The 18283-nt window shown below is 34.7% G+C and overlaps 2 protein-coding genes across 2 annotated transcripts; one reads left to right on the top strand and one right to left on the bottom strand.

Moving 5' to 3' along the window:
- Positions 1 to 395: 395 nt before the first annotated feature.
- SPATA22 (spermatogenesis associated 22) lies at positions 396 to 5527 on the bottom strand. Its single transcript, XM_062592502.1, has 8 exons — positions 5485 to 5527; positions 5031 to 5159; positions 4255 to 4315; positions 4026 to 4121; positions 2343 to 2697; positions 1895 to 2024; positions 992 to 1089; positions 396 to 587 (listed from the first exon to the last, which is right to left on the bottom strand). Exons 1-8 carry the CDS (start codon positions 5525 to 5527, stop codon positions 396 to 398), a joined length of 1104 nt encoding a protein of 367 aa, XP_062448486.1.
- A 3106-nt stretch (positions 5528 to 8633) lies between these two features.
- On the top strand, positions 8634 to 16810 carry ASPA (aspartoacylase). The gene is made up of 7 exons (XM_062592569.1): positions 8634 to 8696; positions 10482 to 10744; positions 12275 to 12470; positions 13624 to 13717; positions 14475 to 14582; positions 15932 to 16041; positions 16575 to 16810. The coding sequence occupies exons 1-7, from the start codon at positions 8634 to 8636 to the stop codon at positions 16761 to 16763; spliced, it is 1023 nt and encodes a 340-aa protein (XP_062448553.1). The 3' UTR covers positions 16764 to 16810.
- Positions 16811 to 18283: the final 1473 nt, after the last annotated feature.

An 18283-nucleotide genomic window follows, 5' to 3' on the forward strand; every position in this document is an offset into this window, starting at 1 on the left:
TGGAATTTTCACAGTGAAAAAGGACCTTTTTTTGATAAAATTGAGTAAAAATTTCATTCCATTGTAAATGTTCCTCCTTGTTAAACAAGAACAGTTTGTGTATGTACTTAAAATCAAGTTTAACAATTTTTATTCAGAATTTCTTCAATGAACACTAACCAAGTAGGCAACAAAAACCTGTTACTGCATTGATAACTAGCAAAGATAAACTCTTAAATGTAATATGTAGAAACATCAAAACATTGTTATCAACATTTGTTGGATAATACAGCCATGTGACATTCTAAATTATTTAATAAGATTTTCAGTATCAGTTTTGGTAAATGCTATAGGATGTCCAGCCTTTATGGGTAGTGATGAACGAAAATAAACTTTGGACAACCATTTCAACTGTTTTAAATTTCATTCATTGTTTTTACATATGCTGTCATCTCAACATCTGCAATTTTAACAAATTCTTGGAATGTGTTTTGTTCTGGAATAGTTGCTGGTCTTACAGAGACACACTTGAAAATGTTCCTTTTTGTGTCATAATTTCCCATGCACCTGTGCACTCGACCTCTAATCAGTCTTGGAAGCTCCCGGTCCTTCATAATGAGCATGATAAACAAACAAACAAAAATGATATGAACAAAGCTTTAAAAATGTCTGGGGAATAAATGTTGTTAGTTATTAGTGGATTTCTGAAGACTGTATGAAATATAGAAGGCATTTACCTCTATGCCAACTTCTCTGCTATTACAACTACTTAGGAGCTGAACTGAAATTCCCATCTACATCTTCAATACTTTTGGTAAAACAGAAGTCTAAGGAGGCTTAAATAGTGGCTGTATTACTGCTCTAGACCAGTTTGGGAACAGTGCAGTATATGAGTTTCCAGCTTTCCTTTTATATATTAACTTTCTGTTTTATTAGAACATGTATTATTAACTTCATAAAAGTGACCATAGTTAGTGTTGTCTGCATTACGTATGGATATGGAAATGCTTACAATTTCATAAAATACACATGGCAGACTCTCCTTTCCATCTCTCAAAAGAAAATTCTTTGCCCCATATGCTCCAAGTGTGACTGCAGAATCGAGTGTGCCTACGCCATTTAGTAAAAATAAATTAGGATATAAGCATCAGTGCAGTACTAAATACGATACACAAAGATACTGTGACGACATCTACTACACAGAAGCACTAAGATATATATTAGCATCAGCTTTCTACCACCACTCACGTTGGCAATACTGGACATTCCAGTGCAAATTACGGGTTTTCAATAGCGAGTGACCCAATGTGGTTTTCGTTACCATCACTATAAACCAGAACAAGGCAAAATTCCCTTAAAGCTTAGTTGATCCTCATACGCAAATCAACTTTACAAATATTTGCAGTCTTGTCAATATAGGAGTTTTCTGAGATCACATTATAGCATATATTCTTATTCATCTTGATTTAAAGATTTCAGTCATTTCTGTCGTCTCTGATTATGTTCATTTCTCAGATAATCTCAGTTATAACGCAAAGTGAAGCCTCTATAAGTCATCTACACTTAGAAGCACTCCAGGTTTGGACTGATTCCCAGATTAATTCTATTAAAAATTTTTGTAAAGCTGCACCTCCCTACAGAAGGTCCCAATTTAATGCATATCAAAAAAGGGAAAGAAAAGAAAGAGAATAGAAAGAGTTTAAAAATTGGAGGATGACTATATTACTAATTTTGTTCCTATTTTGGTCACCTTAATAGCTAAATGGACCTTCTAGTAGAAAAAACTGAATGGCACTCATGCCAGTATTTTGGGTTTCAAGGTATTTCAGCTATTTTTCCTACTGTTAATAACACATTTTTTCTTGGTGGCTGTCCTACCATTGCTAATAGTTACAGCACTATATACCATGCTTACCTAAAACTTCAAATAACAGTGCAGTTTTGTAAGTATACTGACTCCAGTGCTTCAAACTTTCAATGACTGCAGATATGATTCGCAAAGAATTCTGTTTTTCTTTAAGTTTTAACTGAGATGATGAAACTTCCTTTCAGAGAAAGATGAAAACTCCAGTTAGAAACACTTACAGACTTTTAAAATGCAGACAGACATTTACATATTATGTTACATAAGCAATATTTACATTAACAGCAGAATATTTTTTCAGACTGGACAAATAGCTCACTGTCATTTTATATGATCATGCTGTAGATTTTAGACTGTAGATTGTAACACAAAAATCTCATATTTAATTTTTCAGAAACTTAAGGGTTTACTAAGACAGCTAGATTTGATAAAAGCCTCATCAATTTTTTTTATTGTTTTCTGCATTGTATCTTCCTGTTAACTCTCTGCATAAATTTACCTGAATTTTGTCTTCTTGAACACAATCAAATTGTTTTTCATTCATTTTATTTTGCTGCATATTTTGGTTAAATTTATATGCCACACTATGCTCCTGCAGACTTCTTGATAAAGTGTTAGGTTTCACTGGCCACTGTGCTTTAGATGAGTATGTCTGGCTGGCTTCTATTGTTTTGATATGCTGAGAAGAATTATGGTTATCAGCGTTTTTTTGCTGCTGAATAGTTTTCAGACTACTTGAAATGTTCTCAAACTTTCGAATAATTCCACTATCAGATATAAAATCTGTTCTGTTACTTAAAGGAGTATATACACTTCTGTTCCAACCTTTAGTATTGGTAGTCTTCTCTTCTGCCCTGCAGTGTAACATAACATATAATTCAATTTTACAATACCTATTCTAAATATTCAGGTAAGTAACTAAAATACAAGGATGCATTCTACGTGTCATTCTTTCAGATTAAAAAAAAATCTAGCATATATTTAGACTCCAATAAACTCCATTCCAAAAAACTCCACTTGAGTGTGCACTTAAGCTTATCCACATACAGAGCTGTAATTACATGTGTTTAAATCCTGCTAAATTCATTAGGACTTAAAAACTTTCTTAATTACTGTCCTGCACAAGGGCTTTTTCCTGACCTAAGACTTAGGTATTTTTAACTTTAAAATAGAATAAGCAAAATTTCTTCTGAGCATGGTATTTCTAAATTATCCTTCTACCACCAGTAGTAAAGAAATCATTTACAACAAATTCTATTGCTGACTTTATGATTTCCTAAGTCTCCATATTAAAAAGGAGGTCAGAAATTGCTTCCATTTTGCCTGAGAAGGCACTTCTTTGAAAGATACTTACTCACACTCTCTTCTTGCCATTTGAAAAGAACATGAGGAAGGGAAGAGAGAAAAGGGTAATTATGACATTGCTTGAAGATCTTCTACCATCTCTGGGCATCTGAGTCTGTAAGCTTTTGCTTGGTTTGCAAGACCATGGAATTCACAATTACATTCAGTTTGGACTGAATGTTCTGATGTATAATTGCCCCACCACAAACTGATAGAAACTTTTTTGAATTTACTGATAAATAATTCCTGGAATTCTGAGTTTCTCTCTGTTGACCCTCTTCCTTCCTAAAGCATTTATTTGTAAAGGTTCTGATTCAGCAAAGAGGCTTATGTATGTGCTTGAATGTTTTGCAGATACAAAACTATCACAACAACAACAAAAAAAATAAATATGGGTTGAAAGCGGGCAAAATTTCACAGCAAGCAAAGTGGAGTCTCAAAAGCTTATTTTTTTCTGTACTATGAAAATCAGAATTGGTAAAGTAGCTTATCTAGTTAATCTCAGACATGCCTGATACTTAAGCCATAATTCAGTAATATATAAGAACAGAAAAATTCTATCAACTGTTAATATAAGGTTGAATTTTAGGCCTGATAATAAGGTGAGATATTAGGTCTAAGTAATAGGCCTCAACAGATACACTGGAAAGATACTCACTGATTTCACTAGGTTTTGGCTCATAAGCAGAATTTAATTTTTTAGGAGTACAGTGATAATCTGAGGATTAAAAGGGTATTTCTGAATGCTACTAGAATATACAATGATACAGAATATATTTTCATATGAGAGTAAGAATACTTTTGGTTAAGAATAATAAAAACTACAGACTTTACCAACCTGAAGGCATACAAGTTTTCTCCATTATTTGCTGAATTAGACTTTGATGCATTGTGTGGCTTCATAAGGGAGGGAGCCATCTGATGTTCTGTTTGTCTTTTAAGGATAAATTTAAAGTATCAGAGATATAGTACCAGCTTTACTATAAGATAGACACATGAACTGTAGTTTATGAAACAAAAAATAACCAAATAAAAAATAAAAAGCAAAGTAATCTGCTTTTACATACCCACTATTTGCTGCTTTCTGTAGTTCAGCCACTTCTGGGTTTGCAATTCCCCAACCTAATTCTCAAAAGAAAAAGGATTGCATATGGATACAAACCGAAAAGATTGAAAAGCAGCAAGTATACTAGAGCTCCTATCATTTATTTGCTTGATGTTCCACAAATAGTCTCACCCATTCCAAAGAAAAGAAAAGAAAAAAAAGGAGGAATCTGATCCTCTGAATCTGTAATTATAGGCCTTTTCTAGACAATGCTTAAATTACAACTGTTAGACTTATTTCTTTGTTCTAGACTTATTTGATTGTTAGCAGGGAGAAATTTTTGCTGTAAGTAAGTGAACTATAATAAACAATGAAAATAATGGAGGCAGAACTCCGTGTTGTTCTTTCAAAGCATGATTTGGGGAACAGAAGTTTTCTTCCATATTACAAAAAAGACATAAGAGTTTCTTCTTGTAACACAGGCCTTGAATTTTGATTGAAAATCAACTGAAAACAAAAGGTCAGAGTTCCAAGAGACTCCATTTAAATGCCAGCATGCTACTGCATTCTCTAACACACAGAGAGTCAACCTCCCTCTAGGCACAAACTAAAAAAGCTCAATTGTATAGAGCAGAAAGAAACTTCCTGGAGGACATTTTTTACATAATGAACTTTTCAGCAATAACCATAAAGGAGGCATATAGTTCTTGACAAGGATGATGTCTAATTTAATAGAATACATCATAAAGTTAACAATTAAACGGATGTAGTGCCATTTAAAATACTTATCTTATTTACCCGATGATGTGGGAGAAAAGTCATAAGCTCGAGTCCCAGCACTGGTACAAGGCTCATTTTTAAGTGGATTTGAAGTGAGAGGCTGTCTATTTCTTTTTTTCTGGTTGAACAGAGGTAATGGCAGACATCCTAAAATTAAATTTCACATAATAATAGCATATCAGCAGCAAAAGGATACACAACTTATACTTAAATATGTAAATAATAATTATCTAACAATTCTATCATCTTACATTACCCAGAGGAATGATACTCACTAAAAAGGTAAGATTGAACGGCTGTTCACCTACAGAATTTATATGCCTAGACCTCTGTCCTGCAAATATTTCTCTTAGTTAAACTTTTCACTTGGTGAGCAGTCCCCTGAATATACATAAATAGATACATACATACACATATACACACAAAAGCATAATAAGATATAAATTGTAACGTACAAAAGAATGAATAGTACCTGCTGTGCTACGAGCTGAAGTGTCTGTTAAACTCCTTTTCATTTCTCCTTGTGTATTGCTTACTCCAAATTCACTGTATCAAAGTTATATGTTGAGAAGTTAAACCAATTCATGCACTAAAGACATCCGATTTAGATGCAATGTTGTGATAATTTGTCTTAATTCTTTGTATTCCCCATTGCATGCATCAATTCAGATAACACTTCTAAAATGAGTGAGTAGTTGTACTGGATTTAGGATGCATTCACAGGCGGTCAAGGAACACGCAAATTAGCCTTTGCAGCGCGTGGGCCCAAATCATTACATTCTTGAAGTAAAAGTCATATTCTCTACCTTTTTAAAAAAGATAAATGCTGTAAAAATACTGAATCCACTTTTGAATTTAAATGTGTATATATGCTCAAATGCAAGGAATATTTTTGAGTTCCTGAAAATACAATATTAATAGAAAAGAAATACTTAAATCTTGCTCAAAACTGCAAGGTATATGGCTCTGAGTATAAAACTGATGATTTCTCTATTCCATGAAAAATAGTCACACTTCAAAAAATACATTATTTTCTGTATATTACAGTGCAGACCTAGAACTTTTAAGCAATTTCCTCATATAAAAGACATTTTAACTATTTATTATCCACATTCTTTAATTACTATGAATAGAAAAAGTATGCATTTGCATATTAAATACAGATAGCTTAATGTATTTGCTTTCTGATTAACCTACTTCTAACGTAAGTCTATATAGTATTGTATACATTGAGGACACTACAGTTTCAATACTGTGTAGCATCAGTTGCTATTTTATTAAAGTTAGTTGTATATACTTGCTTTTAATGGCATGTGAACACCACCAGGTACCTATGTATAGAAATAATATAAAACATTTACATCACTTCCACATTTGTTGATTCAGTAACCACACACAGCTATTAAACGTGTTGATCAGAATTAAACACAGGTATCTACTACTAGACCAGAAGAGCTGATCAATTCACTCTTTCCTTCTGTGATGTGCATAAATTACACATTTGACAATATTAGAGCAGTTTCTGGTTCATTGGTGCAATGTAATTTACATTTAAACTGCTTTGGTGGCACAATAAAGCTTAAGAGCCATCAGTAAGTAATGTACTTGTAAAATAAAGCCCCATAAACCTGACATTTCAGTTTACAAAGCAAGCTTTGGTGCTGTACAGGATTTTAGATTGACTTATTTTGCTTATTGCCTTTTCTTGAAGCTGAGCAAACAGAAGCTCAGAGCTAAGTGTTGAGGCAGGAAAAAAAAAGGAAATCTGAGGATGGGGAATGGAAGGTATCAGGGCATGCTGCCTCCGTTCTCGGACAGTAACAGTACTCAGTCGCAGGCTAAACGAAACGCTTCGGACCCCAAAGGATACCACTGAGGCGAAGCCCACCAAAAATCAACGGTAAAAACGGCCACCGCCTCGCTCCCGGCTCCTCCTCCGGCGCGAGGCGCAAAAGGGCGGGAAAGCGCCGCTCGCGCAGCCGCCGTTGGCGCCGGCAGCCGTTGGTCGCGGGGGGAGGGGGGAAGCGGGGGCGTGTCCAGCAGCCGGGGGCGGGGGGGGCTGTGCGGAGCCAACGGCCGGGGAGGGCGGAGGAGGAGGAGGAGCAGGAGCAGGCGGAGCGACACGCGGGTTGTCTGTAGGGTTCACTGAGCATCTCCCCACTCGTGGTAGTGGCGCACGTGGTGACATATTGCGGACATCCAGAACACTGGGCAAAAGCTGCATATGTGAACGCAAATGTGGATATAAGTAAACGTGTCTTCGTTTTTCAGACTGTTTTTACCCACTACTGTTTTCAAGCGTTTAACTTGGGGCTGGCTCCTGTGTAAAGTCTTAGCTCTAGGCAGGTTTTCAGCCAGTTGTTTTTTCATAATCCCTTTTTCTTAAGCCAGTACCTGGGAAGGCTTTGGCTAGGCATTAAAGCGTACAATGTTACTGCATTTATGCATACCTTTGTGGTTTTGACACCCAGACTTCATCTCATTTACTCTTTTTTTTTAAAAAAAATTACTACTACTGCTTATGCATCTCAGCTCATTTGGCACAATCTGAGCTTTCAGATGCACTGCCAGATACTCAAAACACATAGACCAATAAAAAAGTGAAGCCATATAGTGCCCTTAATGCAACTACCAGTTAGATGTTGAGGAAAGGGACTGATTAAAAAAGTACAAGAATACCTGGTGGGCGCTGCACAAACTAATTGGGATTGCCTGGGGAAGGGCATTTCTAGTATGCACCATTACAGTTATGATTACTGTGGTAATCATCATCTAGGTCCACCTAGTAGCTCACGGCAGTTGTTTTTAAATCATGTAGGAAGATCCCACCGAAAGTATCGGTCACCTCTGAGCTGGCAGGAGCTGCAGAGCCTGCGTTGTCCGTCTGAGGAGAGGGGTTCCCGTTTCAGTGAAGCAACCGTTTCTGCTCTAGGTAGGAGTGGTGATGGGATGGCTTAAGGGGCTTTGGTGCTGACAGTAACAACTGCTGCCCATCTGCAGTGACCCATACTAAGCCCATGCAGGTGACCGAAGCTTTTGAGGTTCCCCCTTGGTTTTTCCAACAGGCACTCTCTCCGCTGCCTTGTAGGTTCAATCCCAAGTTGATATGCTTCAGGGAGTGGTCTGTTCTCTTCTACGGAGCTTAGAGCAGGTCACCTCAGTGGGGAGAGAGGTACATAAAACATTTTATGCTATGTAGTATCATTGTTGATAGCTGTATATATATCATCCTACACTCCTTACTCATAAACCTTTAGCTTTCTTGGGGGGGGTAACCCTGCACTGCACGAAAGCAACACTGAATTCTTAATAAATAATAATGGTTAATATGGTTAATAAACCATATTCTTTATTCTCTCTATTCTTTAGAGAAGAACCATGTTCTTCTCTAAATATTTTTTCAAAGGATGAATATTGCCCAAGCACAGTAATAAAGAATTGTTCCCAGCATTTAATTCAGCAGATTGAAAACTTTTCAAAGTGTTTTCATCTATGCCCATAAGTTTGCAGGCACTAGTAATGTCCTGGGAGTCCAGGAGTTAAAACTGTTTGGAAGTTAAGTTGCTCTAAGAGTATAAAAGAGGCTTCCATGGGCTTTAGTTCCTAAGCTCATGTTTGGAAATGCACTGTGTCTGTCCTAAGAAAACTCTTCTTAGGAGACATACTTCTTGCATGTTAAATGAGGTAAGTGCATAGACGATCTCTGTATTTCATTCAACCTTTTGCAAGGAATTATAACCATTACAATACCATCAGAAATGAAAGACACTGTATTTACTAGCAGTGCATATTTGCATTTTCCCATTTATTCTTCAGAGTGCTGTGTTGCTTAAATTCAATAAGATTCAAAGTGTGAGTCATTTTTTCAAGCGGCATGTAAATAGCAGTTTTGGCACCATCACTAAAGGGAAGAGGGTCAAAGGACAGTACAAACTGTCCAGCGTTGTAAAATACAACTTTATGGCTTTGTTTAATAAATTACTTACTATGATTACATATCTAACAACTTACAAGTACAGGAATAATACAGCTGACTAAGTAAACACAGTATTAACTCACTGTAAGGTTCAGCAATTATGTATGCATTAGCTGAAATGCAGAGAATAACTTGTAGGAAGTATGCTTATGGCAGAATTCATCTAGATGTGTAAGTACTGTGTTTAGCTTTCTTTTCCTATACTTATAACCTATCAGTCTGGGGTTACAAAGCCTCTCCTGGATCCTAGTCAAATACTCTCCTAAATCACTGGAGTATAATCTTAATAAAAAGGAATTTAGTTTTAGTAAACATTTTTTCCCTTAAATGCAGTATTTTTATTATGTTGTGTGCTGGACACTGATTGTAAGTACTTCTGTTGTGTACAGTGGTAAAACTTATTTACACCTTTTATTTGAAAAGTTTTATCCCTCTATAGTGAAGCATTTGGGAATGAAAGTGTTTATTGTCATGCACTCAAGGAGGTCGAGGCTGAAGCTGGACTATACATGGAAGGCTAGATCAGCATCAGTTTGTAGGAGTATAATGGAAGTTCTGGCTGCTGTTTTGCTTAAGTTTCCTTTAAGTGAGCCTATCTGAACACTTTCAGAACTGGAAGAAGTCAGGTTTGTTGACTAAGTTTTGGGGGAGAGAATACAGCTCTTGCCCCACATTTCCTTTTTTTATATGAGGATTACAGAAATTAGAAAGGTCATCACCAGCGAAGTTGTTTCAATGTCACAAAGGTCTGTGTTAGCAGATTTCAATACAGAACTGTAGTGAAGAACACTAGATAAATTGTGGATAAATTGCCCTTTAATTTTAGTTAGTGTTCCTTCCAATCACTGTTCTTCAGATACTATAAAACAAACAGAAGGGTCATACAAGCACCAACATGTTTTGAGGAACTCAGCTGTTCTTGTTTTATAGATGGAAGTACTTGACATTTCATCGTTATGCGTTGATCTCAAGCCAAGATATGATTCATATTTTACTGGTTTTGCTCAGTTTAAACCATTCTGCTCTTGTATACTGTAATGGTTATACAATTTAAAACATACATGAGTATACTTGTTACACCTATTTTGAAATGCAAAACTTTCAGACTTTTAAGTGGATATTGTTTTAAAGCATACATTAGAAAAGTCTTTTCATACTTTTTTTTCATTAGTACATTATTTACCTATATATCATATATTAATGGAGATTGCCCAGAGAAGTTAGCTTTTGAACTATATGACAGTACCATTAACAGACTTAGAGGTACTACTAAATATGGTAAATAAGGAGGAGGGAGCCTATAGAGGGAGGAGTGTTAGTTTAGCAACTCCCCTGTTGCAACCGGAATCTAAAACTGTTACAGAAATGTTAATACACTTTCAGTCACATCCGATGTAAACAGGCTTAAAGAAGTTCCTATTACAAAAAGTTAAAAGATTTTTTTTCTTGAAAACAGAAGTTTTATTTATCATTATTTTCTGTTTTGCTTTCAGCGATTCTTAAAGCTGCTGAATAACATGACTTCCTATTCTGTTGTTCATAAACCTCCAGTAAAAAAGGTTGCTATCTTTGGAGGAACTCATGGTAATGAGTTATCAGGGATATATTTGGTCAAGCACTGGCAAGAGCATGGAGCTGAGATTCAAAGAACAGAACTGGAAGTGAAACCGTTTATATGCAACCCAAGAGCTGTGAAGAAATGTACTAGATACATTGACTGTGATCTGAACCGTGTTTTTGACTCTGATAATCTTGGGTAAGAATAGTTGTTCTTTGTGTTGTTTTAATTTTCTGCTTTTAAAATTGTCAGGACCTTCCCTTTTAGATTAAAATGTTAACACAAGTTGCATTACTCTTTGTGGAGTCACATAACTGAAATTACTGACCTTTAACCCCAAAATAACAAATTGCCTGAATGTAACAGATCCATTTAAAAAATATTGTTAGTACATGGAATCTCAAACAAACACATGAATCTTAAACATTATATTTTAAATCAGTATTAGATTAGCTATATTTGTGTAAACTTAAAGTATTGTTGCTTTTCTGAGTTGTGCAACTCGCCTTTGGATCTCTTCTGAATACAATCATACTTGCAGGAAGGTGGTAGATGTGAAAATGCAAAGCCTTTACATTTAAATGTATTAGTAAGGATCTGAAAAAAAAATAAAAATGGCATGCATTCTTAACCATTTCTTGTCCCATCACTAGATCAATTCATGGCAACCATTCCTAACAGACTGGCTCATGCTGATTCTTAGAAAATTCCAACAATAGTGATGCCATAATTTCCTCAGCAACTTCTTCTGATGCATAAACATACTTGCAGTTAGTAAGATGTTTTGTTAATATCTAACAAACTTTTCTTATGCAACTTAATACCATTATTTGTTATGAAATTAATAGTCTTCTAAAGCTTGAGCTGTGTAAGAAAGCAAGCTTGATTTAGCCCAAGAGATAGTAAGTGTTTCTGTATTGCATGTGGGTGGTATCCCAAGTCTGTCATGAAAAAACAGGTTCGATATCTATGCAGAACAAACCTGAACCTGCAGTAGTTTTGTACACTGCTAATGTAAGTAAGATACTTTGTGTCATACATGAATTGCCTGCCAGGCCCCAATACAGACAGGAAATGGAAGATCTTAGACCTTTCCTTAAGCTAAGACTATTCTTTAAGTGTAGTATAGTCCTAGTCACTTGTGATTAAAAATATCAAAACCTTGGATGAACATACTTGAGATAGCAAGATGAGCTACCTCACATAGCTGAGCTTTGCGGGTCAAGAAAGCTCCAAATAATAGATTGTAAAAGTCTGATGAGAACATGAAAGGACAAAATGAAGCAAGTTATAAAAGACTACAACTGAGGTCCAAGATGAAAGATCATGAACCATTATCTGAATGAGTACCACCTTTAGGAGGAGCTGGATCTAATGTTGGAAGTGGCTTTAAGTTGTCGATAAATTTTGAGTTAGTTTTTTGCATATAGAGAAATTCTGAATTGTATGCACTAGAAATCAATGTAAAGAAATAAAAGCAAAGTAAACAGTTCTCAAGCTAAGATCAGATTAAAAAAATTCTTACTACCCTTTGCTAAGATACAGAATAATAAATAAGACCTGTTTTATATTAACAGTCACCCTTGCTTTGTTCAAGCACAAATTCATCACGTTTTAACAGATTGGTAATTAAATAGGAGATTTCAACTCCAGTAAGACTATATGTGTTTTTGTTGACTGCAAAGCCATGGAATGAGTTTGCTAATTTCTTTGTACTGATATTAACAGCAGGACAGTGGTGGAAGATACTCCATATGAAGTGAGAAGGGCTCAGGAAATCAATCATATATTTGGTCCAAAAGGTAGTGATGATGCCTATGACCTTATTTTTGACCTTCACAACACCACTTCTAACATGGGTTGTACTCTTATTCTTGAAAACTCCAGGGATGACTTTACAATTCAAATGTCTCATTATATCAAGGTAAAACTAATTTAAATGAGCTATTACATCAGATTCTTATTTGTAATATTGTCTTACTATATATTGCTTTGTAGTTTCTTTAAAGACACTTTTCTGAAAAACTGTTTAATTACTGACAGGTTATTTAAAATTAGAGATAATCAAGAATTTGATTGTAGTAACAGGTAATTCAGATCTGAACTCTCTTAATCTTCCTGTATTAATAATTGATGGGCTAAGAGTAATGCCTCAGATAACATATATGAAAATAAATGTAATTGAATCTGCTTTTACACTGTTCCATCAGGAACTTGGAAAAGTTTGGGTCATGGATGCTGAATAGTTAAAAAATTAGTTTTAAGAATTAATGATATAGAAAAAAGTAATGGAATTAAGTAACAGCAAATGTTCCCTTAATCAGTATTCACAGGAATAGCGGTATGTCTTTGAAAGCTGTTTGGTTTTGCTATTCCTGAAGCTGTTAAATATTGGTAGAGAGGGGTTTTCAAAAGTGCTGGATTAAGTGCATTCTCGTTGAAGTTATTGGTGTTTTAGACAGTGACTGATGACATCAAGATTAAGCCAATAGAACAGATTTTAAAAAAATTCTTAGTTTAGAAGCAAGATGTACAACATTTGATATTTTCTTTTTACCTGTATCCTATTTAAATCTTTATAACACGTTTGAAGATACGGACAGCTTACGGCTGAAATTGTATGAAGATTGATATCCAACAAAGCAATGGTAGGCAGCAATAAGGAAAAAGGTCTGAAGTAGGAGTCTATGTCAAAACAAACTGAAAAATAAGGGTTAGCTCACAATAACTAAATACAACATAAAAAATATTTGAAATCTGGTTTACACTATTTTGATTCTTTTTTGAAACATTGATGAGTAGGGCTTTTTCCTGTTAGCAGTTTAAGACTAGAACTGTGTTCATTTATATTAGCAGACAGCAAAGTTCAGTGGAGCATGCCTGGCATGAGCTAACGGAAAGGAGACCAACAAATACAGCTTTGTTTGTTTTCTAAAGATGTCCTACTTCTTTGAGGGCCATGAAATGAAGGCAACATATTGAAGACATTGTGTAAATCACTTCTGCATCAGTAATCTTTTGTAGCACAGCATTTAAAATATTTGCATAACAAAGACATTTTTAAACAATCTTCACAGAACGCTTTGGCTCCAGAACCCTGTCCTATTTTGCTGATTGAACATCCAACTTTGAAATATTCAACGGCTCGCTCTGTAGCAAAGCATCTTGTTGGTAAATATGAAAAATAGAGACAATTTTTAACCCACCAGAAATGCAAAGACACGCCTGTCTCCATATCTGTTTATTTCATTACATTACAGAGTGCTCTGATAGCAGTAACTATTTGTTTGACAATGTATTTACCAAATAAAACATACATGCATATTTCTGCTTTCTAAAGAGCACTCATTTTTGTTTGGCTTACAAAATACAGAAGCCTGTATTTTGTACAGAAGTTCAGTTAACCCACTGTTTTCAGAAAATATTTATAATATTTGAGGATAAGGAAAAAAAAATGTCAGCTCCAGGGGAAAAAAGTGTTTACTTCCTCTAAATAAGCCTTGGATGAAATGTGGTTTTCTAGCCAATAAGGGGAAAATAATTGATGTGATAAAGGAAGAGGGAAATGATACTCTGGATAGAATTGGTTAACTTATGAAATCAAACCATAGCCATAGACAAAAATCGTCATTATTTTGCCTTTTATATTAAACAATGAGTTCTGTAAAAGGCAGCATGGTAAGGAGGAAGAAGAGAAATGAACCCATGTTGTGACCTTTTCCTCTTACCCCAGTAGCACTTCCAAATATGTGCATAGTTCTTCAAATGGATACTGACTAGTGAGCCAGATTTCCTGCTTGCTTTACGCAGTCCCATGCTTTTGTACTTTAAGATCATCTGTAAAACAAAGGGTTACATATTTTTCATGTATAGTCTAAGCATGTCTTATGTGATGGCTATATTAATAGTCTCCCTCATTTGTAAACAGGGGTGGAGGTTGGTCCGCAACCACATGGTGTTGTTAGAGCTGATATTTTGGAGAAAATGAGGAAGATTGTCAAACATGGTCTTGATTTTGTGCACCTTTTCAATAAAGGTAGAGTAAGCAATACAAGAATAAATTCCTGTATGTTGTGTCAGTAGAGTATTGCAAGAGAATGTTTTTTTTAAAAAAGTAGATTGGGCTACAACATTTTACAGTTAAAACAGGTTAAATTTGAGGAGAAAGATTATTGCAATTTACCCATACTTTACTTAGGTATATTTTACTCATACTACCTTTTATGGGGCTTTTAAGCCAGTAGTTGTCTCTGACCATAAGTGATCTTTTATTTAACAGTTATAAGCTATTATTCATGAACTAAGACTTTGCAAACTATACTGTATTAATTTCAATAGTATCAAAGAAATTACAAAAATACATATTTTTTGCTAATATTGGTGAAAGTGTATCAGTTCTGTAATAGTTTTAATCAATAAAGGGGTACTTATCCCCTAATGGCATGTATGTGGTGGGTACGTATTTCAGAGCTGAGTTAGTCTAAGGGTTGCTCTAATCTTTGCTGGCTAACTGCAGCTCTAGGATACTTAAGTCAGAAGCGTTCAATGTTAACTAATCTTCCATTAATACTGTCATACATTCTGTATATCACCTGCATGTTAGTTTTAGGTTAGAAGAATTACTGTATAGCTCCTTAGGATAGGTTTAAGAATATTTCCCCTTTCTGAAAATTCAGTAAGTATTCTGAACCTTGATCTCGAAGTTGCTCTGCAAATCTGAAATAGCAATTAGCAGTATTTGTATAGTAGTGTGTACATTGAGAACTCTATATACATAATATTAAGAAAATGTTTAATTTTCATGCCTTCTGTGCATGGTTATCTCAAATTACCAAAAATTTTGTAAGATGTGGTTACATACCTGTGTACTATATAAAATATGTACTGACAAAAATGAGTGTTAAAGGTTACTTCTGAGTAAGTAACCTTCTGAGCAGGGTTTTTTTTGGAAGCAGAAAAGAATATTGTTGGGCATGTCAGAATTGTATTATTGCGCTGAAATGGTAAAGATTCGATAGCACTGATATTCCATGTTACACAGCACTACTAAACGCAGGTATTACATTAAGAAGATACATCTTATATATGAGGAAATTAAGTATACAGAACTGAACTGGAAGGTCACATTTCAGCACTACTAATCAAATTGAGATATGGGTTCTGTATGCAACAGTATGCAGCTGGATCCTCTTTCTGCAACTTGGCTGTCAGAGGACTAAAAATCTGGACCTGGACATTTTTATGATACATAGGCTAATCACTAATGTAAACTTTAATGAGGTGCAACCTTACGACTTAAGCCATTCTAAAGAGAATAAGTAATGCAATGCTCTTTTTAACAGGCAGTTGTTCATTTCAACCTTAAATTACATTTATTCTTTCTAGGAAAAGAGTTTCCACCATGTACAATTGAGGTTTACAAGATAATGGAGAAAGTAGATTATCCCAGGAATAAAAATGATGAAATTATTGCTATTATTCACCCTAAACTGCAGGTAAATTCTGTAATACTTCCATTTGAAACAGTTTATAAGTATTCGTGTGCTGCTTATGCTACAGTACAGTATATTTTTAATAGCAAATAAAATACTGAAAATGACAATGGATTTACTGAATACTTTAGGCTCTCCATATAGTAAGTTGTATCACCAAGTTGCACAGTATTTCAGTAACCACCTTGGGAATCTGAATCTAAAACCAATTTTGAACTCAAACTGAAAGGCAGAGACTATCTAGAACAATAGCTTATATTCTACAAGGTAAATCTAATTTTAGATTCTAAAACAAAGGTCTATTTTTAATCAATTGTGAACAGACATGATTTCCTTTTAGCTCACCTTTACCAGTGAATTCTATAGAAGCCTGAAAACAAAGGCCAGAAACCAAACTTAGGTAGTAAAGATTAAAAGGAATTATTTTAAGCTTTTGCCATAAACTGCAGAGAATGTAACTTAAGAGCATAAGCTTAGAAATCACGTAAAAGTTACAAAAAAATGAAAATAAATATATTCTATTTTCTTTTTCTAAGGATCAAGATTGGCAGCCACTGAACAAAGGCGATCCTCTATTTTTGACTCTTGATGGAAATGTAATTACATATAAAGGAGACAGTACTGTCTATCCAACATTTATTAACGAAGCTGCATATTATGAAAAGAAACAAGCTTTTGTAAATACAGTCAAAATAAAACTCACTGCAGAACACATCAGATCTTAGACCAGAACACTTAAAAGCTGATTACAGATTTTATGTACAAAGTGTGTACTTACCCTCTGTGAAATTGATTTTTAGACAGTAGTAATTACAGAATAAATGCAGAATCTAATTTAAAATAGTAATTTAATTAATATTGCTGAGCACTTTTAAGACCAAAAGTGCTGTCATAATATGAATTGTGACTGTTTATCTATTCTAATAGAGAACTATAGTTACAAAGAATGAATATCTGTAGTTTGTTAATTCATGCTATATAAAATGTTTAAACAATAAACCACATATATGGATTAGTAGCTATAAAACTTCCTTTGGAGTCACATATGAACATGCTTATTCTCTGGATTATATTAGGAAAAAATACACAATTTTTACTTTATAACCACAAACCTAAGAAAACCCACACTTTAAAGACTGGATGATTCTTGAAAATAATTCCTCAGATAACCAATACATGATGTGAGACAAAAGAAATAAGCTGGGAGGAAGAAACTGAGAGGGGTGCCATGGATTCAAATGCCTTTGTATTATCTGCATATTATCTACATACGACAAACTCCTATTGCAGTTGAATTGGGGGGCTTAGGGGTTAGTTTTAGTCTGCTTTTTATGCTTATAAAGATATAGTACATGCTAAAAACATATGATTTTTGAGAAAAATAGACTAAAATGCCTGTTGTAACTGGGAGTGTTGCAAGATTAATTCAAGCTGTTTCTGATTGATCTTTAAAGACAAATAGTTTTGAGTTTAGAAAGTATCCAGCACTTAGAACATACTGGAGCGGTATTCTACTTCATGAAAAAGGTGTTGATCCTTTTCCAAGGATATCTCTATTGCAATGGAGACAAGAGTTGTTCACAGCTTTGTAACTTTTTTAGCTGTGTCTGCCTACTGTTGGTAACATTTTCCAAATACAACATTCATCAACTGTTGCACCTCAAAAGCTTTTAAAGGCAGCAGCAGGATGAGGTAAAATTGTTTGGATTTTGATGAAGAGCAACACACAGATCATATATAAGTATGTCAGAATAGAAATTAAGGAGGATTCTATGTCTACATACTTCTCAGAATTGAGACTCACTTGCTCTGTATTTGTAGAAACAAAGCCTGAATGTCTGTGGCTGAGAAGAGGAAGAAAGGGGAGATTTAATTAACTTTTCTAAAGTTGTTTTAACATACTGGACAATAATCAGGGACAGAGAAAACATTAAAAACTTTACATAAATTCTGAAAGTGTACAATAATTAGCTATTTACTGAAAGGTTCTTTGTCCTTATCATTTGGAAAGTGATATATTCCTTATTCATTACACTCAGTCAAAATCCTTTTTTCCTTGCTTTCTGCAGTTCTGATGCCATGGCAATAACATAAAAACACTGGGCAGAACAAGATATTTATTGAATTACATGTTTTATTTCTTTAAATATTGAATAAAAAAAAATCAGACTGATCTGTTGTAGTCATTCATGGAGTTCTTGATCAGAGCCTCAACAATCATATGAGACAGGAAACAAATGGTTTG

Source organism: Rhea pennata, chromosome 20 (assembly GCF_028389875.1).
Source record: "Rhea pennata isolate bPtePen1 chromosome 20, bPtePen1.pri, whole genome shotgun sequence".
In the NCBI taxonomy this organism is placed as follows: domain Eukaryota; kingdom Metazoa; phylum Chordata; class Aves; order Rheiformes; family Rheidae; genus Rhea; species Rhea pennata.